Source organism: Micrasema longulum, unplaced genomic scaffold (assembly GCF_059751315.1).
Source record: "Micrasema longulum isolate JH-2025_06_02 unplaced genomic scaffold, ASM5975131v1 h1tg002175l, whole genome shotgun sequence".
In the NCBI taxonomy this organism is placed as follows: domain Eukaryota; kingdom Metazoa; phylum Arthropoda; class Insecta; order Trichoptera; family Brachycentridae; genus Micrasema; species Micrasema longulum.
Genome location: NW_028279340.1, coordinates 231,580 through 258,066, shown reverse-complemented (window position 1 = coordinate 258,066; position 26,487 = coordinate 231,580). Strand labels below are relative to the sequence as shown.

The 26,487-nt window shown below is 33.6% G+C and overlaps 2 protein-coding genes across 2 annotated transcripts in view; one reads left to right on the top strand and one right to left on the bottom strand.

The window, feature by feature from the left end:
* Positions 1-26,487, top strand: part of LOC148272846 (uncharacterized) — a 187,087-nt gene that overhangs the window by 94,514 nt on the left and 66,086 nt on the right. The gene's annotated exons all lie outside the window — the stretch shown is intronic.
* The window catches only part of LOC148272847 (pancreatic lipase-related protein 2), a 66,182-nt gene that overhangs the window by 22,107 nt on the left and 17,588 nt on the right, over positions 1-26,487 (bottom strand). Inside the window, exons 5-6 of the mRNA XM_088239498.1 lie at positions 12,371-12,558; positions 3,761-3,979 (exon numbers count right to left, since the gene is read on the bottom strand). Coding sequence (XP_088095624.1) covers positions 3,761-3,979; positions 12,371-12,558 — 407 coding nt within the window. The remainder of the gene's footprint in view (positions 1-3,760; positions 3,980-12,370; positions 12,559-26,487) is intronic.

The following is a 26,487-nucleotide window of genomic DNA, read 5'->3' as shown; positions in this document are numbered from 1 at the left end:
CGTGTTTGATATTGTCAAATCTTCTGGTGTCTTCTCTTTTTCCTTTGCTCTGTATGAGCCTACAAAAGATTTGAAAAATATTATCTAAATGGGCATTAGTAGACCAAAAGTAACATCGGAAATTTGCAATTCAATCTAATTAAGGCACCACTATCACGTACAAATCCATTCATGATTGCGACATTGCGTGATTATAAAATCCAATGAATAACATCGAATAAAAACTACTGTCAACGTTTCTCAGCGGTAAGTACTTTAGTAATACAAACAAGGGTGAACTACCTATATTATTTGGTGATATTAAGTACAAAAAAATACGAGGGGTGGGCGGGATCTAATGTCAAGTTTTGATATTCTGATCACGATTGGTCACGACCGGGTTACTTAGGGTTAATTTATTATTTACGATTTACGAACTCTTTTACGGTTATCCGCAAACGATTTATAAATGTTCACATGAACGTCTTCATCTTGGGTCAGATAGTAATACATTTTCAATGCGCAGATTAAATTAACATACGATATTTTTTAATTAAATTCAACAAATAGTTGTGCAATCTTGCGCCTGGAAGCAATATCTATAGTAAAGTAACTCTAAAAGCAATATGAATGCTACATAAAAAATATAACACCATAAATATTGATCACTTAAACCAACCAACCACACTTCTTATATCCGCACCCTGTGGTACATAGAGCACTGCATTGGTGGTCCAATTGCAGCGTATCTCATTTTCGTGAATCGAAGGTAAGGTGATTAGTGCTAGTACAGGAACAGTAATACATTACAGTGTAGAACCATCTTCAAAACCAATATTCCACCTCTATCCTGCCAGGAAATGAACCTAGGATCTGAAATATATCCTATTTGGATCAAAACTTCCCACTATTTCGCTTTTCAGGTTTTTATTTGAAAATAGCTATCGAGTCGAAGACATTTGTCAAGGTTTTTGGTTATATTTCACACATATATGTATTCTTTATCAGCACGGACGCATACTACAAAAGCTATGAGTTTCGTCGACGCCTGCGCTGATATCTAAACGCTCTCTAGGGGGATAGAGAAAGCGTTGCTGACACGTAATTCACGTACTTTATGACACGTAATTTTTTCTTTTTTTAAAAATTTTTATTCCAGTAAAATGGCTATAAAGTGCAGAGCTAATTCTATCATATAAACATGAACATAATTATAAATATAAACAAAAATATAACAATAAACATAAATATAACAATAAACATGAATATCGTGATAGATCGTGAGCACATGGCTGCACAGACTTTTCAATCTCTGCCTAAAGGAAGGACATACGCCGTTGGATTGGAGGAGGGCAGTTGTCATGCCTTTATATAAGGGAAAGGGATCTCGTGCGGAATGTGGAAACTATAGGGCCATCAGTCTTCTGAGTTCTGTCGGTAAACTGTATGGGAAAATTATAATCGAGAAAGTAAGAAAGGTGACGAAAGACAAAGTGTGGGACGTGCAAGGAGCCTTTATGAGTGGACGTGGATGCACGGATCAAATTTTTGCGCTGCGAATGCTAACGGAGAAGTTTTTGGCAAAAAGTCAAAAACTATTCTGCGCATTTGTCGATTTGCAAAAAGCGTATGATAAAGTAGATAGAATGAAATTGTGGGGCGTGTTGGAAAAGTATGGAGTAAACAATAAACTTATACGTGCAGTATCGTCTCTCTATGAGGAGAGTTCAGCGTGTATAAGAGTTAATGGGGGATTTACATCTTGGTTTGCGATCTCAAAAGGCGTGAAACAGGGATGTGTAATGTCACCATGGTTGTTTAATCTATACATGGACAACTGTATGAAAGAGATAGAATGTATGGGTATTGGAGCAAAAATTGATAATTTTTCAGTAAGCTGCTTGTTGTATGCTGACGATGCAGTTCTGTTAGCAAGCAGCAAGGCTGATTTGCAGCAAATAGTCTCTAGAATGTATGATGTATGCCTGGAGAGCGAATTGGCGATGAACGAAAGTAAGTCAAAAGTGATGGTATTTGAAAGGGATAGTGAGGTTACTGACTGCGTAATAAATGTAAACAACGAATGTCTTGAGCAAGTAGAAGAATTTGTGTACCTGGGAAGCATGTTTTCAAGAGATGGAAGAGTAGAAAAAGATGTTGAAAGAAGAGTGAATGCGGGCAACAAAATGAACGGAGCACTAAGCACAGTAATTTCTAATAAAAATATGTCAATCGAAGCTAAACTGGCAGTGCACAACGGAGTTTTAGTCCCAACACTTATGTATGGAAGTGAAACATGGAACTGGCAGAGGAAGGATAAAAGCCGAGTGAACGCGGTTGAAATGCGATCTCTTAGACGAATGTGTGGGAAATCAATGTATGACAGGGTTGCGAATGATGAAATCAGGAGAGAGTGTAAATCTGAGACAAGTATAATTGATAAGATTAAAAAAGGGTCTCTGAGATGGTTTGGTCACGTAGAACGAATGGACGATGAGAGAATGGTAAAACAAGTATATATGGCAAAAATGAACGGCAACGTTAGACGAGGACGACCAAGGAAGACGTGGCATGATCAGATAAACCAAAATCTTAAGTCTGGTCATGTCAAAAGCAGACAGAACCGAAGGGCATGTATGACAAGATGTATGAATGTGGAAGAGGCTAGGAGTGTATGCCAGGATAGACGTGTGTGGCGGTCCATTCTCTCTGCCTACCCCTACGGGGAAATGGCGTGATGGTAGTAGTAGTAGTAGTAACATGAATATAAACATAAAATAAAATTTTATATTGCAGCACTTATGGTGGTCTTAACATATCGCGCCATCGCTCGAACAACGGTGAATGGATCCACCCTGCAGTGGCTTGGAGAATTTCGTTATTAGAGTTTTTTAGGCGTTCCCATAGGCTCCAGGCTCTTTGGCGAAGCAGGGCAGCGAAGGTGTTTATTCGTCCAGCTGTAAACATTTCAGAGGCACTGCAGTACCTAGGCAATCCGAATAATTGTCTGTATGAGTTGTTATACGTGATCCTTGATTTATTCCACGCTCCTTGCGTATAGTTGTTCCAAAGTTCCACTGTATACATGGACGTCAAATACGAAGTAAATATGATTTTCTTCACTTCGTTACTGCATTGAAAGAAGCGTCTCGCTAGCATAGAGGTCCTGACATTGATGGCTCTTCTCTGTCTCTCTATGTCCTGATCTTCTTTACAATTATCAGTCAGTATGTGCCCTAGATATTTGACTTTTGCAGTTACCGTTAAACTGTTGTTGTCTAGGAATACAAGTGGCGATGGGTGCACGAACTCAGAATTGTGTTTAAATATAAGTACGCCAGATTTTTTTGCATTGTATATCATATTGTGGTCAATTGCATATTTTTCGCAAATATTGAGCAACAATCTCATACTATTAATAGATAGAGTCAATAATACCATATCATCTGCATAACTAATATTGTTAGCGCAGACGCCGTTAACATGACGTAATAAGTACGTGAACGACTTTTTTTATTAATTTTAATTATTTTGAATTAATTTTCTCTATCCCCCTAGAGAGTATTTAGAATACCAGTGCAGGGGTTGACGTAATTTATAACTTGTGTATTATGTGTCCGTGCTGACGAAGAATACAGCTATGTGTACGCACTTATTACGTGCTAGCAACGCTTTCTCTATCCCCTATAGAGCGTTCAGAATCGCACTGCAAGACATATGTGTATTTTTTTTCTAGATTTTTTTCCATACCCTAAATAATTCATAATTGACAGAGGATTACCGAGTTGGTCCAGGGTACCCCTCCTCGCGAGGTCCTGCGGCAGGCAGCCGGGCTGGATGGGCGAGCCCCAGTTAGGGTAGAAGTCAGCGTGGCCGATGGGCGTGGGGTAGCCGAACACGCCGGAGTTGGTGTGCACCACGTCCACGAACGTCGCGTCCCCTCGGCTCAGCCTGCCCCGGCTGCCCTTCAGGTTGTACAGCGGGAATGCCGGGTCCAGACCTGGAATACAACCTTGGCTTTCATTATCACAATTCCCCTTTCCGCACCCAGTGCGGTAAACCGAGTGCGCAGTAATTCGATCATCCGTTATGTAAAGATAAGGTGATCAGTCTTACGCTTCAGGAACAATAAAATAGTGTTTATGGAAAAACCTTAGAAATCAATATTTTACGTCTACCCTGCCAGGAATCGAACCCTGCACTTCGATAATGGTAGGCGAACGCTCCAATCGCATCACATCGAGGCGAAATTATCCCCACTCGATTTCCTTGACTTTCACCTGAAAGCAGCCATCGACTCGAAAACACTCTTCTAGGGTTCTGGTTATATTTTACACACAGACCTGTATTATTCATCCAGTAACATTTAAGTTTGGTCATCATCATCATTTCATGTCCGCTCTGTCGGCTGCCAGCTCCTGTACCACCTCCCAAGTCAGAATCGCGTTCTGTAGTTCTGACATTACGAAACGGTCGGCTGGGCTATACTGCGGATGGCTCCTGTGTTCTCATTCTATGGCTAATTCGTTTCTTAAATTTGTTCGTATCGTATGTGAGGGAATGAGAGCGAAATCCGATTTTGATTGCGTTAGAGTGAGGCGGATATATGACGAACAAGCGAACTTACGAAACAAAATTGTGTCAGAATAAGTCTCCCTAGAGCCTTAACCACGCTTGCCTAGTTTACAAGGCATCCGGCTCTTGACGTCCCGGACGTCCACAGCTAATTGTTCCTCAGCAGTTAATGTCTGACAGGAGGGAAACTTAAAATTTTGTACCGCATAAATATTAACCATATTTTTAGCTCGTCCAAATGTTTGTAGACTAATAACTGGAGTTAAAAGAAACCGATATCTCAACAAAGGAAATAACTTATGTATTTATATGTATCGCAACCAACGTAATGGAACTGTTGCAAAATGTGGAAATGTATCGATCGGTTTTCGGCGTTCTGCAATAATTCGGTTTTCGGCTTGGTATGACCTGTGAAGCTTGGGCGAAAACGTACTGCTTTTTATACAAAATGTACGGCATTTCATTTCTGTTGTGTAATTGTTACTCTTAGCCAGTTGTGGTGAAAAAAACTTTAAAATATTATAAAATAATCTGAAATAGCACTAATGAATTTGCAGTACAACAGTACTGGACTTAAATAACAATGTCTTATATTGAGAAAAAGAAAATAAAAAAGGAACAGTAAGTCCAGTACCCGTAAATCTTAACCGATCGCCAGGAACAAAGGCAGTACAAAGGCAGTACTGGAACAATATTCTTTGTTCTTGTATTCAACGTAGTTGTTTTACTCCGTAACTCAGAGACGTGGCACAGTGTGTAATATGACTGATCCGGTTTTAATTTAATACTATTAAGTTTATTATTAAATTAAAAACTATATTTAATGTCAACAATATTTTGAGTTTGTCCAAATTCTCGTAGACAAGGACTGGATTCAACTCCCCGGGGAGCTGTTTATATTAACATATTACAACAGAGATGAAGAACATTCAAGAGAAGGTAATATAAAAGTCTAGCCAAAAGTGGCAACTTAAACCAGCCATTGAACCGGTCATAAGCAAGCCCTGTAGATGCCTAGACTTCTATATTACCTTCTCTTAAATGTTCTTCATCTCTGTTGTAATATGTTTCTATTTAATGTACTATCGAAAACATATTTGGCTACAAGTTAGTCTGCATAGCAAAATTGAGTTTTGAGTTGTGATAATTGGGAAAATGTACCGTTGAAAGCAGAGAAAATTATATGAAAAACACCTTTGAATTTGTTGTAGTAAATTAAATCAAACTTATTTGTATAAATTGAAAAAAATGTGTATTTGTATATAAAAATATAACATATTGCTACAATAGTATTATTTTAGTAATCAAAAATAAAATAACTACATAACGGCATATTAAAAAAAAAACTGTTTTTTATTCGCTATCGAATTCACTGTCTTCAATATACGTATTTTATGATGGATTTTTTGGGGAAATTTAGAGCTTCTCTCACAAAGAATTTTGATTTTATTGGATGGGATGTTCTCAAACTAGAAATTAGCAGGTCTGAGGAAATGAACAACATCGACATCAAATCTCTGTTTGTTAAGATTCGGGAATCAAACAGTATACAACAGGTTCTTGTGATTAAAATATCCGCTCAATCGTAAGATCCATAATGCATTGTAGTTGTAATTGTGAATATGTCTCGGTCACAGTAATGGTATCTTTTGGTGGATAGCGAGCCTTCTTTGCGGTTTTTATTTGATAGTAAGGTGGATTAAAATTAAATCGTCGTTCTTTGACTTGGGAATGAGTCAATTTTTAAGTGTGTACTGTGTGGTTCGCATCAAGGAAATAAGCAAGAGCTTCTTCATTTGTGTATGGAATCGGTTTGACTAACTGTAAACGCCTATTTCTTTTCATTTTATTAGCACGTCTAGGTGATGCAGCTGAAAGTTCTTTTAAAATATTGGCTGCTTCCCTCTTTTCCGATTCTCGCAACGCTACCTCAGCTGCTTAAGTAGTTTCTTGTAAAGATTGTATTTAACAATATTTTAAACTTTTATTTTTTTTAACTGCAGCACTGCAATTATCAAAATCTTTAGGAGATCCATCTTTTTGTTTACATTTTTTTTTATTTGATGAAATTGTTGGTAAAATAAAAGGTAGGAAACAAAAACTCTTCATCCAGCCAGTTTGCATTTTCTGTTAAAAACATTACTTCACTGCAATGCTTTTTATTTCGCTGGTAATTTATTTTAGAGCCATGACGCGATATTTATAAAAACATTATTTTTATAAAGATTTTATTATAGTTTTGTAAATTAAACTCATCAGATGTATAGTTCCAGAGGCGCTAATTACGGGTATTCTTATTGCTATTCCGCCATACGCTATAAAATTATCTTTTCGAAATCGATCCATGACCCACGGAAAAATAAAAATATTTCCTAAACGAGAAAATTTGAGGAGTTGTAGATGCATTGAAATAATAAGAGATGAAACTTAAAAAACATATATATATCAAAACGGGCCTTGAGGGGTATTTTTAGTAGGTCTAAGTGAATGCACTGTTAAAGTATTTTCATCATTTTTTAAATATGTTTTTTTAAATTGAGTGAATTTACGTACTAACGCGAGTATATAAATTATTTTTATAGAACAAATATAAATAACATATCTTGTTCTATAACTTCCGTTTCGAAAAAAAACATTAAAATCACTACAGTTCAACACACATCGAATCAAACCGGGCGTTGAATCGCGACTGACTTTGCGACGTGATACATAATACATATTCATGCCTAAAAAAAATAAGTATGCAGGAGATTACACCGGTCATATATTAAGATGTTTCAATGCTAATGTAAAATTAAAACATTACAAAAATGATTAAAGTAAAGCTAGATCAGACATATTACACACTGTTCGTGGGGGGGGGGGGGGATTACAAACGCTACTTTCATAGGTATGTACCCCATGCTTAACTTGTTAACTATCTCTGTCTACCTCGGTATTACGAAGCCGGTTACCGAAATGTCGATACGTGTTTTCAGGAAAATCGATGAAAAAAAAAGCAATATTTATTTTTTATAGTGGCAACATTTCTTCCAAAATGTTGCCATTGCACCTTACGGCGCATGTGCATTATGTTATCTCAAACGTCAAATGATCAAATGATGCGTTGTAACTACCTTGAATTTTTAAATCACAATCATTATTTTTTTTATTTTTCCAAAATATTTACAAATTTGTCTTAAAATAAAGTCCCGCTGAGTTGCATACATACAACTCTTCAGCAGGATCTTTTAACTGCATCGAATATTCACATTTAATCTACATTAACAATAATTTTACTTGAAAAACATTACATATTACATTATCAAAAATTAAAAACTATCACTAATACAAAAAACTTTTTTCTATTAACCATAATTTGAGCAAACGTCTCACTCCTGTATTTAACTCAATTGTGTTATTTTTGTCTTTAATGTCAAATTTTTCTCCGCGCTCAGTGTCAAATGAAATATTTTTTCCCTTTCGTATTTTAAATAGGCTCCTGTAATAAAAACTAGGCACCTCAGCTATCCTATACGCAAAGTTATGGTACGCCCCTGGCCTAGTTCTTACTGGGAGCGTATTATCCGAAGGGCTGGTGTAATGTGTAATAGTCGCTGAGCTTATTTTTGTGACATTCCACGGGTGGAAGATAAGGAGCTTTAGTGACAACACTATTTCCACAAAAGAAGATTTTCTACTGAAATCCGTTTGACGATAATCTAGCTAGCTTGTGAAGGTAGATGCAATTTTTTTTTATAAATTCTTCTTCTTTTCCACATCCGCTCTTAAGTGGAGGATGTAGACAGACGCCTTCAGGATATACTATCACCAACCAGCACTCTCTCTTGCTCTCGCGTCAATCCCGCACCCCCCTAGTTCCGCCGAATAAAATCGAAAGATCGTATTTTAAAATATAATTTACAGTTTTACTTTTTAAAATTATTATGTCTTAACACGTCCACAGCCTTAAAAGCCATAATAAGTTCATGAATGTATGTAAAATGTAACTAAATTTAAATGAATAAATAAAAATATATTGAATTAATTATTATGTTCATTTCAGTTTTGTTTTATTTATTAATTGCACATTATTTAGTAATATTATTACCTAAAATTTAATTTTTTTACTTACGGATATGTTTTAATTTAAGATAAATGTTTATTTTTATCGTGAGTTTTCGGTATCGTAATTTTATAATATCATATTTATTTATTTATTCTTATGTTTGAATACATTTCCGCTCTACACATAATTGTTTGCCTAAAGGACTGAAATGCACTGAACCCCATAAAAATATTTTTTTTTTACAGAAATAAATAAACGAGGGAGATGAGAAGAGAAGGAATAATAAAAATCGAAAGTATTATTATCAGATGCGAATAAATGTGGAGTGGATAAATAATTCGCAATACAAGAGCTAAAAACAGTTTTTAGATCTTAGTTAGTAAAAATGGATGAAATCCGCCTAGTTATTGAATAATTTATCTTTGTAGGGTATTGCGTTGATAAAAGTTTTTTGTAATTTTTTTTAATAGACCTTTCAAAGGTTAAGGAATGTAGCTATATTTGTGTGACATTCAAATAAGGGAAAGGTCACGAGGACAAAATGCCACGCTCTCATTTGAAATTTTGGTTACTGCGTATTTAAGATGAAAATGAAAAAATAGCATATCTACATTTAAATTTTAAATGTAAACAAAGTATTTTTTTAGCCACATACGATCGTACTCTTCTTCTTTTCCACATCCGCTCTTAAGACGCCTCCAGGAGGCTCTTTTGCCAGCCAGCACTCTTAAATCGCCTTACGTCAATGGGAAAACCTAACGTTTTTTTTAATACATTTTTAAAGTAATAAAGGTCTATGAAATACTGTCCAGTAAAAAAATATTTTTTTGCATAAAAAATACCTAATGATTATGATAAAATAAACTTATTAATGAAACTTCTTGGTTTAGTTTTACTTTTTATTATTTTGACCAACAAGCGCTTTTACCTCTGTAGGCATCTTCAAGACTGGTAAATTGTTTGCAACATCTACAGTGTTTATACTATTCTTAAAATATTTTAAAGATAAGATCAAATAAGTATTTTAACAGGGGACAGAAAACATAAATATTTACAACTAGTTTGCAATTATTTCATTAAATTTATTTCATTCCAAGCCTTAAAAACTATTTTATATTGGTATATTTTTTCAAAAATATACCTTTAAAAATAAAAGAGTTATTGACTTTTGATCCTAAACCGACCTTTATTTTCCATAGTGCGTCGCTGCAATTTAACGGCGCTGCGCGAAAAAAATGTATGGAATACCGCCCAGTGAAGCGCAGCAGAAATACGATTTGTTTAATGTAAAACAGTGTAAATAATATTTCGCCGCGCAGTGCCGCTCTAGTACGGTTTGATTTTTAATATCTACATGCGTTCATTTCACGAAATTCACGAAACATTTGCGTTCATATGATTTACAAAAACAAAAACATTTTGCGGGCTATTTTCAATGGGAATCAAGTTGTGGTAGAGTAGGGTACGAACCTCGGACCTTTAATCCGTGAGTCCACGAGACTAGCCATGGGACCCCAATCCGATTCGCAGTCTTGAATTTATTATGTTGATTACGAAAAGTAAAAGAGCTGACTAATCTCTTAGTATTCCATATTTTCCAAACTGTTGAAACATCTGTTAGTTACTCCAAAGAAATTTGTAAATTTATTTATTCATTTTCAGTTCACAAACAGTAAAAGATATCACAATATAAATACAATTTATAAAATAAAAAATAATAACACAAAACATCTTTCACCAATAACATGTGAACACCAATAGTCACAAAAGAAAAATTAAAAATTGTGTATAGACCAAAATTAAGTTTTCATTATATGTTATTAAAGCAGTTTATTAGAATTTATATAAGATTAATTTTAATAAAATTTATTTTAAGATAGAGGCAATTTATACAATCGAATATAATTTTACTAGATTATTAATAAAGTCTCGTAGTAGTAATAAGTTTTTTTAAATGTATATCAATAAATTATAGTAATAATAGTCACAATAAAATAACATAAATAAATGCGTACTCTTATTAAGTGTATCCGTTTTATTATTGTTGTCATGTTAGTAAGGGTGATTATATATATTTAGGGTGTGTGAGGGTGTGTGTATATGTGTATGGGTGTGTGAGTATTGTGTGCAAGCGAGAGTGTGTAGTGAATATAAGTGGACTTATTGAACAATGATTATTTAAAAAAACTGTTTTTTTTTTAAACCTTAGTGAGATAACGAAGAAAAAAAATGTATGAACCTTTATAATACGGAAATGATTATACATAAGTTTAAAAAAAAATACTAATATTATTAATTATACCTTCACTTATCTCAATCTGGATATTTTAATAAGCGCGTTCTTGATTTCAAACACATGCAATAAATTATGCAACTGCATATCGTTTTTAGATTATTTTTGATAAAAAAGAAACTTAAGGAAAAATCGTCGTGTACCCAACCGAAACCGTGTGTTGAAAGCATTTTATGTATACTAAGTACCTATTTAGGTACTCTACGAAGTATATTGCAAATATTAATTTTATCACGTATTTTTACTATACTCTTTCTAATGATTTGAACAATCTTTCAAAATATTTTAGTTTTTGCATCGTGTTTGTAGGTGTAATTATATTATAATAATATGTAATTATACAATAAAAAGCTTATGACAAATAAATTGAAAGAATGCGTGTAAATTAAAAACGTTGCTATCTGTTTTTGTGAAAATTTTTCATGTAAAACTTCTGTATTACAATCTCAATATTATAATCTAAAATAATTTTATTCCTGTAAGTACAAAACCTAAATCCAACATCATATCTATATCGTGGCGGCTATTAGCGATGTCAGTAGTTAGTTGTTTGCTGTCTGTGAGCACCGATTGTAAAAATAAATATAATTTTTAACTTATCCAATAGTTTAAATCATGTTCAAAGCTTTCAGCTCATTATTCACGCACGTTACACACACTCACACAGACACGCCTTCACCACATTTCCTCCACTACCACATTACCTACAGCACCACACCATTCAACAGCTGGACGCGCGATGCAGAAGTCTGGGCGAGGGTCTATGCGACATCGAATCGGTGATACTTAAAAATCAGACTTCCATTTAGAAAAACGGCGAAATTACTAAACTCAATTTTACATAAGCCAGTAAAAAAATATTATGATGTGGGAAAGAACATTTATGAAGAAAAAAAATATCAACATTTAGAATATGTATTAATTAACTTATAAATTAAAAATGTTCGATTGTTATTATTAGAGCACACATAATAATAATATGTTGAAGTAAAGATAAGATTTAAAATAAATTAAAGAACTAACACGAGAGGTATCTCACATGGTCAAGTTAGTGCAGGACATTGGTAAAATAAACCAAAGTAGGACACAAAATGCCGAACACTCTTCTAGCGGAACGGTCGGCCGTTGATAACTGTCAACCGGCCGACTTCTTATGAAGAGTTTTAAGTGGTTTCCTATTTACAAGAGCAAAAGCTGAGCTTCTTAAATCAGAAAAAATCGCTTTAAGAAATATAAATCTTGTAAATAATAAGAAATTCATAAACGCAATTCGCATCTAAAAAGAAAAGAAAAACCACCACACCTGCTCATCAACACAGCGCTCTCCAACACATACAACGCGCACATGTACATACACACACACACACCTACCCTTACACTCACCCCCCCCCCCCCATACAAATACACATTCATAGTCGCACGAATATAAAAATGAACGAAAATTTTACGATATTTACGGGGCCGTTCCGTGTTACCTGTTATTCTGCCAATCATGATCCCCTTCCTGGCGAGCTCCTTGCCCGCTAGTCCAGCCGCCTCAGCTCCCAGAGAGAATCCAATGACGTGCAAATCGGGCGGGCTCACCCCTCGCGCGCTGAGCCACTGCACGAAGCGTGCTAGCACGTGCCCGGCGTGCACGGTATTTCGCACCGCTGAAATATACCTGCCAAAAAAAACGTGTTAAGTAACAATATTTGAGTTTGTTCAAATGTTCGTAGACAAAAGACTGGATTCACCCCCTCGGGAGTCATTAAGATTAACAAACTACAACAGGGATGGAGAATACCTTAAACAAGGGAATATGGAAGTCTAGGCATTACAGGGCTTATGACCGGTCATAGGCTGGTCTAAGTGGACACTTTACACACTGTGTAACATGAAGAATTTAAGAAATATGGATGTTCAAACATTGGCAAAATGGTAAATTCCATATAACCTTATTTAAGGTATTCTCCATCCATGTTGTAGTTTGTTAGTGTTAAGTAATATTGTTTTAAGACTAGAATCAACTTGGATCACCAAAAATAAATCTCGTCCAGGCACGCCTTTGGTTTTGTATTTTCAGTTCAAGAATTTTCCCCTTGGTATGATTTCCACAGGTATTTCAATTTTGTGGCATTTTTTGTGAAGGGACTGCTTGTCCGAGAAATTAAGGATTTACTACATTTTGAAGTCATAATTTTTTTTTTTTTAATGACTTTTTGGAAAAAAATTATTAAGATTTTTTTTTTAAGCTCACCATGAGGAATGTTCCTCTGAAATTTTGCGGCCTGGCCCTGAAAAACCGTGTACACAATCAAAGTACTCGTTTAAAACATATGGCAATTAAGTATTTTGTACGGCATTTGAATAATCTGATAATCCCATTTCTCGAAATATATTGAATTGTGCATAGATATCTTTTTTTGGTACAGAATATAAGTCAGTACGAATACGATTCTTTAGAAAGAATTTACAAAATGTACTAATCTGTTCAAGGCACTGGAAATGTAAACGGGCAAATCCGTCACAGGACTGGAAATTTAATCTCCGAGAGGAAATCAATCGATGCTATGTCATCGAAAACTCCATTTACATTCAGAACGTTTTTTTTATTAACTGGCATGAGAAAAAACTATAAGGGATGATATTTGTATCAATTATTTTATATTGTACAGGTACAGAGTGTAAAAAATGAATAATCTGAAAATTGATTAATGAAAAATCAATGTTCTGCCAGAGGGGTGATTACAATCGGAAGATACGGAAGCCATACCTTTACGATGAGTGCATGGTTGAAGATAAATTCTCGCCAGCGATTACATAGATCTCCCTTGTATTTTCGAGTTTTGAGGTATATAAAAAAAAAAATTACTACTTGAAGAGGTACGTGGAAGGTGAAATTTAGTTTTAAGTTCTTCTTTTTCCTCGGATATTTCTTTCTTACGATATGTAAATATTTTATTTTAATTTTTATTATGGATTGTTTAAATTTCTCTGTATTATATATTTGTTTGCTATCTTATTTCAGTTTTATGTACATATTAATACTTGTTGCTTTATTATTACTTGTTACTTTATTATTATTATTACCATACATTTATGTAAATATTATTCTGTCCCAAAATGAGTTTGTTGTAACTCCTGGGAGTACAAAAAAAAAGATTTAATAAAAATAAAAAATATTTTTTTTAGTACACACATCGACACACTGGAAGTGACAAAAATCATGTTTAAGCGAGTCCTTTTTGCTTAAGGTAATTAGGTACTATTTACTTTAATATGAAATGGCTTCGAAATGAACACATTTTATCATAGAAGCCTTTTTAAAATACATAAGAGAAATAAGTAATTTTTTCATTGAGCACGGAGCAAAGTTTTCCATCTAAAACAGCACCGTGGTTAAGATTTGAAAATTCGAGGTAGTTACAGCGCATGCGTTAGATTATTTGACGTTTGAGGTGACATAATGCACATGCGCCGCAAGGTGCAACGGCAACACTTCGGAAGAAATGTTGCCACTTTGCAAAATAGGTATTACCATTTATTTTTACATCGATAGTCGTCAGGAAGCCTGAAAACACATATTGATATACTATGTGTGTAAAAAAACACATACTTTTTTAAAAAAGAAAGAATTCTCATAATAATGAAATAACACAAATTGTGCATATTTTATTTGAGTGGACTTTTCAAAATATAGTTGTCAGCAAGATGAAGATTTAGAATATTCAGAATAACTAAAGTAAGAAGTACCTACTCAGAACAACTAGGTACAGTCGGCATTTTCTATCCAGCTATTATTGCTGTCCGGAGTTGGCAATACCGATTTGTTTGCTAACAATCGTCTACAAAAACAAATGCTCTATTCAAGCGAGCTTGCCTTTGTTTCGATCGCATTTTTTAAAGATTTTTAATATCTGCAATGGATTGATCGAAGTAAAAATACATTCTACATCTCGTCCTTATTTTCTTTTTAACATTTTGCAAAAATATCTTTCTTGTTCTTTGGGAAATTCATTGACTTTGGCATTGGCAATTTCTTTCGAACAATCATTATTTAAAAAATATTTTTTATTGATTATAAAACCAATGAATTTAAACTGAAGTTATTTAATAAATTGCGTATTTCAATAGAGACAGAGAACATCTATAAGAGGGGAAGAATTTACATCTCGGTTAAAATATCTATCAATCTTATTGAATTTCTAGTGTTTTTTTTCCGCTTTTTTACTTGTATACAATTATTTCAACGCTCAAAAAACTATTGAAGTTTGTTCTCACAAAAAAATAAAATAATTTATTATATGGGTGGGTACATTTTATTTAATCAAAATAATTGTGCCAATTGTTTATGAGCTCGGTTTATTAACCAATAGGCTATTTCGATCACAAACAAAAGTTGGTATTGTATAACACAATGGAACTAATTCGGAGGAAAATTGCCATTATTTTTTTTACATCAGCAGTATAAAAAATATCATACATTTGATTCGTATTAACAAAAAGGTATTTAAGTGTCTAGGGAGGAAATCCAGCCTGTCTTCAAGCATTTGGAAATACTCAAACATTGTTGAATAATAAGATTCGCGTTCTATAGAATTTACATTAACTACTATCACTGTCATTGCACCTCAGTATACATAGTTAATCAGATTTGTCTGTCGCCATCAATCTAATGTTCCCAGTTTTGGCGGTGATAAGAGTATGTTAGTTCATTGATTTGTTAGTAAACCGGGAGAACCAAGTCCGATCGCGCGAACCAGAGCCGCGGCCACCCCTCCCCTGGCCATTCTGTAACAGTTCACACTGAGCAATCTTTCACGTTATTTTGCCTGTTTCAAAGACACCCTGGTTCAGACATCTATCAAAAATTAAAATCTGTGATGCTCAAAAGAAAATCATAATTCATAAATCCATTCTATAACCAGAATCACTTAGAACTTAGCATCACCCTTTTTTAAACCTGGCATTGTCCTGAAAACCGCCAAGTACTAATTAGTTCTTAAGTTCAAAGTACCAGTATACTTGAATAATATTGCTGTCCAGTAAATTAATCATCTTAATATATTTTTATTTTTAGCGATTCGGCAAATCTAAGATAATTTATATTAAAAAATAACAACACGTTTTTAAAGAACCATAAAAAATATAAATTCTCCCTAGATTTGATATTGGCTTTTACTAATAATTCATGGCATCCCGTTTAAATGTTTTATTTAATTTAAGTAAGGGATTTTTTTTTAAATGCCCAATCAGACAGTAGGTACTTACTCAAACATACTGTGAAAAGTTATTTTACTGGACACTTCAGGTTTATGCAAATTAATATGATTTATTATGTATAATCAATATAATTATTTTTCTCAATCAGGGCCCCGGCTGGTGTTGTTGCTTTACACAAATAACGCAAGGTTCGTTTTTCTATGTATGATTTCTTTCAATACCTCCCAGTATAAGCTTTCACCCGCTTATTCAGGGCCTACTGCTATCTTCTTTATTTAATACCGTTAAACTAGACAGATAGAAAATACAACGAGTCGAAAAATTCGAAAGTCGTTAATTTTTTCCGGATATGTGTTGACATTTAACAGATTATTATTTTCAATATTTTGAGGTAGGTACGTATTTAACCCGCATCTGTGCGACACCGCGGCGTTCGATGACTATTTTTCGACTATAGTCCTTAAAATAAAGCTTGATTAGAATGACAATTGTCTGCAAAAGTGAGGACATAACTTATTTTTATGGGTAACTAATATACCGCCATTGTTTTAGTACAAAAATTAAAATTATTTGTGAGAAGTGAAGTGAAGGAAATCGGAAGGTCGATTACACAAGGCCCGTAGGGCTGAATTGTCTAGCACGTATATATTGTATATCGTCCACCAGTCTGAATTTAATACTCCTGTTGTATGGAATTGGATTACAGGAAACGAGCATGATAAAGAATCCAATTTAAATTTAAATTGGATGAGCATTGCATTGTTTGCATAAAATATCAAATATCTCATTTTGTTGTATAGGTAAACAATCGTTTTGAAGAAACTGACTATTCACTGTCGTATTTCACAGTTCCTACTTGACATAAGTGTTTACTCGGCGCTGTAATGAAATTTTTTGTCGATATTCAAAGGGATGAATTCTTATGATATTTCATTTTCAAATTTTGTTTGTTGATTTACTTTTGAACGAAAGAACCATTCCATAAAAATGCTGCTCACAGTGTTTTTTCTAAATATTGTATCTTATGCCCGTATTTGCAAACAAAACTAAACGCGAGGAAAGTACATTTTAATATCAAAGTAGATACGTAGTGATCCAGCTGAGCCTTCAGCACTAACGCCGGCCCATTTTCTTCATCTGATCCCAATATCATTTCTGGCCGCCACACCTGTATTGGAAACCTCCGACCATCTTCTTCAGAGATTTCAACTATTAGGTAAAGTGATACAATCCTTTTGGAAGAGGTGGCGAGAGGAATATTTACACACTCTACAGACTCGACAAAAGTGGAATTTACCCTCTCCGCCTGTAAAAGAAGGAACCAAAGTCATTATCAAACAAGTTAATGCAATGCCTCTTCAATGGCCTTTGGGTCTGATTACCAAACTTTTTAGAGGAAACGATGGGGTTGCCCGAGTGGCTTTGGTAAAGACCAAAACTAGGGTTTTTAAAAGACCAATCGTTAAATTGTGTCCTCTTCCATTACAATCGTATTATTGAATTACTCTAGTATAGTTTACATTAATTTAGTTTAGGTTATTAATAGTATTATTAATATTATTATTATTTTATTTTCGGTCTTGCGCAATAAGGTTGTTTGCTTAATGTAATATAATTTATTTTTTTTTCTCCACTTTTAATTTGAAAAGCGTTCCTTTCAAGGCCGGGGAAATGGTTACGCCACATGTGCACACATAGATATATATTATATATCTAGCACATTTGCTGGGATGGGGCGTTCGGATTTGTTTACTACCTACGGGACCCTGGTTAAGATGTTGCATTTTTCCTACCGTGGGTACCTATATTGTTCCGGCGCCAGAACAACTATTGAACCGACCGTGTGCACATATTCTCATATTGTCATCGCGATTGCAAAAATATATTTTTGCCATCAATAATATTAAATTCATTATTAAATCTACGGTGTGTATCATTCGTCAAGTGCTCCTTCTCCCTGACATCAAGGTAGGATCGGATCCTGACTGCCGCGAAAGAAGTAACACCAATAGAGGTGCCAGAACCCAGAATAAGGTAGGAATTGCAATCATTGTATTTAGGGTTCTGTGGTAAGGTGAACGGGGGATAACGAATCCATCGAATCAGCCCCACGAGCGTGCTACTGCTAACGGGCGAGTGGCGCGACCAAACCTAAAAGTGAGGACAGTAGAATGTGCTTTCCTCATGTTGAGTATTGTGTCTGAAAACGGGAATAAGAATTTAAGGATGTGTTAATATTCTTGCAGTATGGCTCAGAAATCGGCAATGGCTCATAATTAGCCCTAAATATGCCCGCCTACCGCAGCCGTCAGCCGTCACAAGTCTCATATCAATCTTAGTTCAAAATTATTATTCATACTAAGCTTCAACACAACAGATATATTTGATTGTAATAAATCTACATTCGAAATGAGAGCTTTCAAATAATTATTTTGTCTAAGTTCTGTTTCTCTATTCTTTTCTTATACACTATAAAAAATATTTTATCTTCTTTAAGTAACGTTATAAGTTCACTCATACCAAACACACACACCCACACACATCACACACATTTTTAAAAATGTTTTCTCGTAGTTAGGTTTATCAAGTGGCATTTTTAAGGTTGATTTTATTCGCTTTATTTTATGCTTACATAATGTGATGTTTCATATACTTTCTATTGCTGTTGTTTTCCGTAACAAATAAAAAAATATGTATATGAAAATGTCCCTGAAATACTGTAAATAATAATCACTTTCTATAAACGTGTTAAAATTTTATTTTTCATTAGGTGTATTTTAATTGATTTAAATTCATTAACTTTTTTGAAAAAAAAATATTTGCGTTCTTATGATTTATTTATCATTTATTTTATTAACATATACGACAAATCTGGCTTTTACAAAAATTTATAATATTAACGTATTTGGTTTGATTATTAAAAAAAAAAAAACATAAATTACCTTTTCCCCAAGATTTATTCGCAAAAATTAAACCTGAAAATTATACAACATATTCAGTAGAAAGTTAAAACAATTTAAGAGTAAATGTAAAAATCAAATATTTAATTTTTAGGGCCATTTTCAACGAGTTGTAAATAACTCACTATTAGAAAATGGGAATCAAGTTCGAGTAGAGTGGGATTCGAACCACGAACCTTTAAGCCGCGAGTCCGAGACACTAGCCACGGGACCACAACCCGACTCCTATTTTTAATGCTTTATAAATAGCAAGACTAAGTGAGTATAGGTATTAACTTTCTTCGTTCTTCATTATTTATTTGAATTTAATACACTAATATTAGTATATGACCACTTACTGACTTTTTTGGTATATCGGTTTCGAGACGCACCCGTCTCTTCGTCAGAACACTCACTACACCAACAAGCAAATACTGAATTTATTACAACTTGAGTACCTATATAACTCCCAGAGTTTTTTTTAAATGAAAAATATAAATATTTGCGTTCTTGTTATTTGCCCAAATTGTTTAATTTTGAGACCATTTTCTAAAAGTTGTAAATAACTTATGCGTATTTAGATTCTGGATGACTTACATAAAAAAACAAACAAAAATTAATCCAATCTGTAAAGACATAAATAAACAATAAGCGTAAACAATGGTAATTTTAAATAAATGATATTCTTTATATATAATATATAAATAGTAATCATCCCTTTTCCGCACCAAATGGTGGATAGAATACTGGTATTGGTACACCAACGGCAGCGTATTTTAATCAGTTATGTTTACATAAAACTAATCAGACAAGGGACTATAAAATATTCTAGTGTAAAAATCGTTTTTCAAATAAATATTTCATGTCAACCATATCGGGAATCAAACACGATACCTCTTGTATGGTAGGCAAACGCACTAACTATTTGACCACGAGGACTTATGTCTTACTCGATTATTCGAGAGGTAAAAATATGTACTATATAAGGGTTAAAACTTTTAATGAACAATATTTTGAGTTTGTCCAAATTTTTGTAGACATGGACTGGATTTAACTCCCTGGGGAGCTGTTTATATTAACATATTACAACAGAGATAAAGAACATTTGAGCGAAGGTAATATAGTAGTCTAGGCATCTACAGGGCTTCCACCTGGTCCATGAAGAAGTATAGAAATTGAAAAAAAAAACATTTTCAGGCGTTGCCTAGTATGTAGGTGAAATAATTCAATCAGATGAATCTTACCCACATAAATAAAGGTTTCATCTCTTTAACTTCAAAAACATCAATAGATGAAAGAATTGAAGGAATATAGATGTTTAAATATGGGCAGAATGGTGAATGTTACACAGTGTGTAAAGTGGCCACTTAAACCAGCCATTGACAGGTCATAAGCCCTGTAGGTGCCTAGACTTCTATATTACCTTCTCTTAAATGTTCTTTATCTCTGTTGTAATATGTTAACTTATTATGAATATAAAACATGGCCTTATCTTTTCTGTTTTCTGAATGCTTACAAAATAGTTTCGGTATTTTGCGAGATTGCTTTCTAAGCTCTAAGAGCACAATAGTTTTAAAATACAAAACCAGAAATAATACAACTCGCATTATCACGAAAATTGAAAATTGGACGAAATTTCTCCGGAAAATGTACGGTAACGGGTAGTAACCGAGGGAGGTTATTAAAAATGCTGTTTTCGAAAATTGTGTGCAATTTTCATGACGTCGCGAAGGATGACAAAGATTGAAGAGGGCTCCGCTAAAGAAGTACATTCCTAGAGTTTGGGAATATGTTATCATGAGTGTAGGCAGTAGGCACTGAATTTATATTCTCTTTCATAATTAATCCTATGGTTTTTAGTATTAAAAAGGAAATGATGTCTTCGGTTTCTTGTTGTGTTAACGAAAAGGCGGACTGTAAATGGAAAACGAATTTCATTCAGTTTTGTGATTTGGAAATATTTGAGAAAGGATAGGAACATGGAATGGATGGAACATGGAATGGATGGAACCTTTAATATGATCTGAATGTTCTTCAATTTCTGGCACTGGATGACAAAATGAACTATAAAATGTTACAATGTTTTCCACGACGCGCGACGATTCCAACCAATTTTTATCCGAGTTTATGTGAAGTCAAAAATGTTGTTTGGTTTTTGTTCTAAAACCGAATCTTCTCATTTTGAATTTCTTCTATCTTGATGTTAGGTAGGTACCATAAGGATGGGTCAAAGGAAGGATGGGAACGAAAGGTAATCGGCCAGGAATAGTATCGATAAATGCTGTTATTTACTTAACAGTTGCGATATTAAATTTTATAGAGCTCAGTTAGTTCAAGCGCATCAAAAAGAGAATTGATAATTTTAAATTGGATGTTATGTAATATTAAGTTAAAGCGTACCATTTTTGTGCACACACTGCAACCTCTTTTTACAGGGTTTCGAATAACACGGAACAAAAAATAAATAATAAATAATAAATTTAGCAGTTTATTTAATTTTTGGAATACCCTACAGGGCTCTCTTCCTTACTAGGCGCAGATATATATGCGCGATGGAAGGGTGATAGTGAATAATTTTCGTTGCAGTTTTTTAAAAGTATTTTGCTGTCATGTCATATTTTATAATAAAATTAAAGTCAACAGACATTTATAAAATTATAAGATACATTTCATAAGGTCCAATTAGATGCATCCTCGTAATATCAATATAATATATAATATCTACCCTATAATATGTAATATTGGTCGCACAGTTACACGTAATTATAATATTATTATTATTATTATTAATAATAATAATACACTAGCAGCTATTAAACTGATGCGTGTATATCAAGTGTACATGGTTATAAAACATTATAAATCGATGTGTGCATCTACGCGGTTTTTGAACACATTAGCTGAACTAGCACCAATAACTTTCTCGGGAAGGCCATTCCATTTCTCCACAACTCAGTTTGTCAGGAAGTTCTTCCATGGGTTGGATGAGTAGGAGGTAGTGTTGAGTTTCAATGAATGACCTCTGAGATGGCGGTTTTCATTCACAGTGAACATTTATTTCAACTTAGGTACATTATATTGCTCAATTAAGATTTTGAACGTTTCAATCAAGACACCACGCTGCCTCCGCTCTTCTAGTGAACTTAACCCGAGCTCCCTTAAGTGGTCGTCGTATGATTTATTTCTTAGATAAACTGCCATTTTAGTTTAGGTCAGCCACATTCGTAATATACATGTATATTACGAATATGGCTGACCACTGACCATTCAGTGTACTCTTATTATGTGCCTAGTGCTTACGTACAGTACAGCACATATGTAAATAGGCTCCGTATTCAAGGCACAACATCATAACTTAAATTTGTTTTTAGAATTGAGTCAAAACTTGCGATATAAATATATATGGACAGGCAACACGTATAGAAGACAAGCAACTCTAGGGTTTTGATTTTTTTTTTAAATATTTTTTTTATTTAATCACTGAAAAACAATACATACAAAATAACAATAAATAATAGGATTAAATCTCAAATCTACAAAAACGTAGAAATAACATTGACTCCATATTTATGTTTAATTTGCTGAACGGCTTAATTGATGTACCATCGTTACTGGAACAGGTGGCTTTCAATGTTCCGATCCGCCGGTTGCGAAATAATAATGTGCTGTTCCTCGATCAACACAGCACAAACTATGGCTTGCATGCACCAATGTCCCGATTGTGTCGTATTGTAAACTTGAGACAAGATCTGGACTTTTTTGGTGTGAGTCTTTATAGTTTTAAAAATTCACTAAGATAGACCAGATCTTGTCTTGAGGTAGTAATTTTTATATTTTTTTTCCTAGCTTTAATTTTATTTAGTTGTATTTTATTTTATTAGTGCCTGTATCTATTATAAGAAATTGTATTTACCATCGTTAGAATGGACTGCATAAGTCCGTCAAATAAATGAATAAATTACGGGTTTCATATAGAAACAACTATATTTTTTTTAAATAACTTACAGTTAGCTAGGAGAAAGAAATGTAAAAACAGAGAAGGAAGAGAAAAAATTAAGAAATAGAAAGGGGAATTAAATATTAAACAATGTGAACAAATGAATATACTACTTATATAACATAATTTACAATAAAAAGAAGGAAAACTAATAATTAAAAATAAAAAGAATACAATTCAAAATAACAAAACGTTTTGCTTTTGTAACGTTTCTAACAAAATGGCAGGAATCACAGCCGACGACGGCAAAACTTTTAGATGAACGGAATAACTCAATAATTGACAAAGAGGATCAAGCTTAAGTGTGGAAAACGTACATGGAAAACCTTTTTTTGTGATAATAGATCCGTAATCAATATATCTAAAGAATAAGGTGGTCCAAGTATTATAAACGAAGAATTGGAAAAGGCTATTTCACAAGAAAAACATGGCAAAGCAACAGGTCCGAACCTAAAATAGGGAACCATTTACAAACACTTGGATTCAAGCGACATTGATCTTCTAGTTAAAAATTTTAACAAAATATGACACAAGACGACGAGACATATACCAGCATTATTATTAACATTATTATTATTAACATCATAATTCATCATACTGCCTAAAAAACCAAATGCTAAGTCATGTAACGATTACAGATTAAATAGTTTAATGAGTCACGCTCTTAAGATATTTTTCCGAATCTTGCACAACTGACTTTGGAGAAAGATTGATATGCATTTAAGCGAGACGCAATTTGGTTTTCGAAATAGTTTTGGCACAAGGGAGGCCTTTTTTTCTTTTCAAATGCTGACCCAAAAACGTCTTGACCAGCAAAGGAACGTCTATATATGTGTTTTATCGACTATGAGAAGGCATTTGATAATGTAAGACACGATAAGTTGCCAGACCTTCTTAACAAAATAGGGTTGGATGGGAAAGATATTAGAATTATCAATAACTTTGATTGGAATCAAACTGCACACGTCCGTATAAATAACATTAAAACTGATAACATACATATCCTGAAAGGTGTAAGGCAGGGTTGCATACTTTTGCTAATGCTTTTTGACTTATTACTCCAAATTTGTATTTAGAGAGTGCTTGCAAGATGTTGACATGGGAATAAAAAAAATTAGTAAAGTAATCAATAATATAAGATACGCTGATGATACTGCCATTATAGCAGAAATTATTATCATCATTGTTAATATTATGGATAATTTTAGTAATATAATACCTCAAGGGCGCTTTACAAAGTGATGATATAAAGATATCAATTTAATTAGAACTTTTTAATTTAAGAAAAATTTAAGAATAAGAATGTACTTTGTCACCACATGCTAAGAATTTATTTAAAGGATTTAGAGAACAAGTGGGTTTTAAGTTTCTTCCGAAACATCACTTCACTCTCACAGTTTCGCACCTCTACTGGGAGAGCATTCCATGCCGTAGTGCCTGCGACAGCAAATGCGCGTTCGCTGATCGATACTGCTGATCATCTACAGCAACTAGTCGACAAGGTAAATAATTAAAATAAAAACAACTCTCTTATCATTTCTTGATTCATAAGAACTAGTTACGTCGTTCAAAGTAATTCGTTTTAGTTAAAAAAAAAAATTCATACATTTTCAAGAAACTTGGCGGCACAATTTAATCCTCTAATTTTTACCGCGAGTACGAAAACATTTTTAATATTGAATGTCCCGTAGGGCTGAACTTCCTCATTGGAATAATACTAAAATGTTATTTTTATCATCATCATCATTATCATTCCCTTTCCGCACCTAATGGTGCATAGGGCACTGCATTGATACACCAATCGCAGCGTATCTTGATAAAAAAAAATGTTACATGAAGGTGAGATGATCAGTCTTACGCCTCAGGTACCAGTCCAAGGACTATGAAATATTCTGGTGTGAAAACACCCTTTTAAATAAATATTTCATATCTACCATGTCATGAATCCAACCCGAGACCTCTTGCATGGTAGGCAAACGCGCTGACCACGGGGCCGACTTTTTATACCTATTATTCTCCTTACTTGTTGTTTTGATGTGTTTATTTTTTTGTATTCTGTTGCCTTAATAAAATATATAAAATTAAATTAAATTAAAAATATGCTGAAATTTATGTTATCATCTTTTGCATTTCACTTTTTCGCAAAATAATTGACAAACTGTATGCAGGATAACACATTTAGGAGTCTTTTGTTTAACTAGGCAGCATGTTTACGTTCCGTGTGATCAGATTACCTTATACGAGGAATAGCATGGCAAATCGAATCAAGCTCGTCAATCTGGTCATAAAGTGCTACAGCGAGTACCGCCGAGTTCTGTGGCCCAGTTTATACCCAATAACCCATCGGATCTCACCACGAGCGCTGCATAAAATCGATTTATAAAACAAATTGTAATTTAATTTATCAACAGCTTTTATGAACGTCACACCAGTGGTGCGGCAAATAACCGCTTTGTGTTCAGAAACAGGCCGCGGAATTGCGGTTATTTTGAGAGCGTCCAATTAATTTGATAAAATGTACCTGGTGGTTTCGTGGCCAGTGTCGCGGACTCACGAATCAAAGGCCTGAGGTTCGAACCCCGTCTTACCGCAACTTGATTCCCATTTTCGAATAGTGAGTTATTTACAACTCGTTGAAAATGGCCCCTTAATTGAAATGTGTGGGTAAAATTAGTACAAAGATTAATTATTAAAGTAATTTTAAAGAAACCCTCAACATTCAATACGGAAAGTCTATATAAATTATTTCAAGTTCATACAGTAGACACTATTTATAAAATAAATTATATTATGCAAATTTATACAGAAAAAATATAAGAATTTGAGATGAATAAGTCACTCGGATACCAAAGCAATATAAAAATCATTAAATTCTACGCAAGTCATAGTCAAAATAGCTTTGTCTTCAAAGGTGTCGAAAATTTCAATAATCCCCCCAATGAACTAAAAAATTTTAAAACTAAAATATCTATAAATAAATTTAAAGTAAATCTAAAGAATTTTTTTTACCAAGTGTAAAAACTGAATTAAATTTTGATTAGTATAAATGTATTATTATTTTCGGTTTTTCCTTTTATATCCTATGTTTTTGTTTTTTTTTCTCATGTACTCGTATATTCAAAATTATATCAACTCTAATAAATAAACAACTATAACAGTTTAAGTCACTCTCCAAGCACAAGAGTTAGTCACTTTTTTTGGAGAGTTTCAGTAATAACATTTACTAGATTACTAGAAAAAAAAACATGTACTATTTATGAAATTTATTAATAAAAAAAAATTTTAAATCATACGAACGCAAACATTTATTATATAAATATATAAAAATAATTCATTGTGTCATATGTAATTTTGTATATTTATGTATAGAATAAGCATGATATCAAATATATATTAATTCGTCGTGATCGTAGAACAACGACGCATGTGATTTAAAACGGCGTAAAAAAAA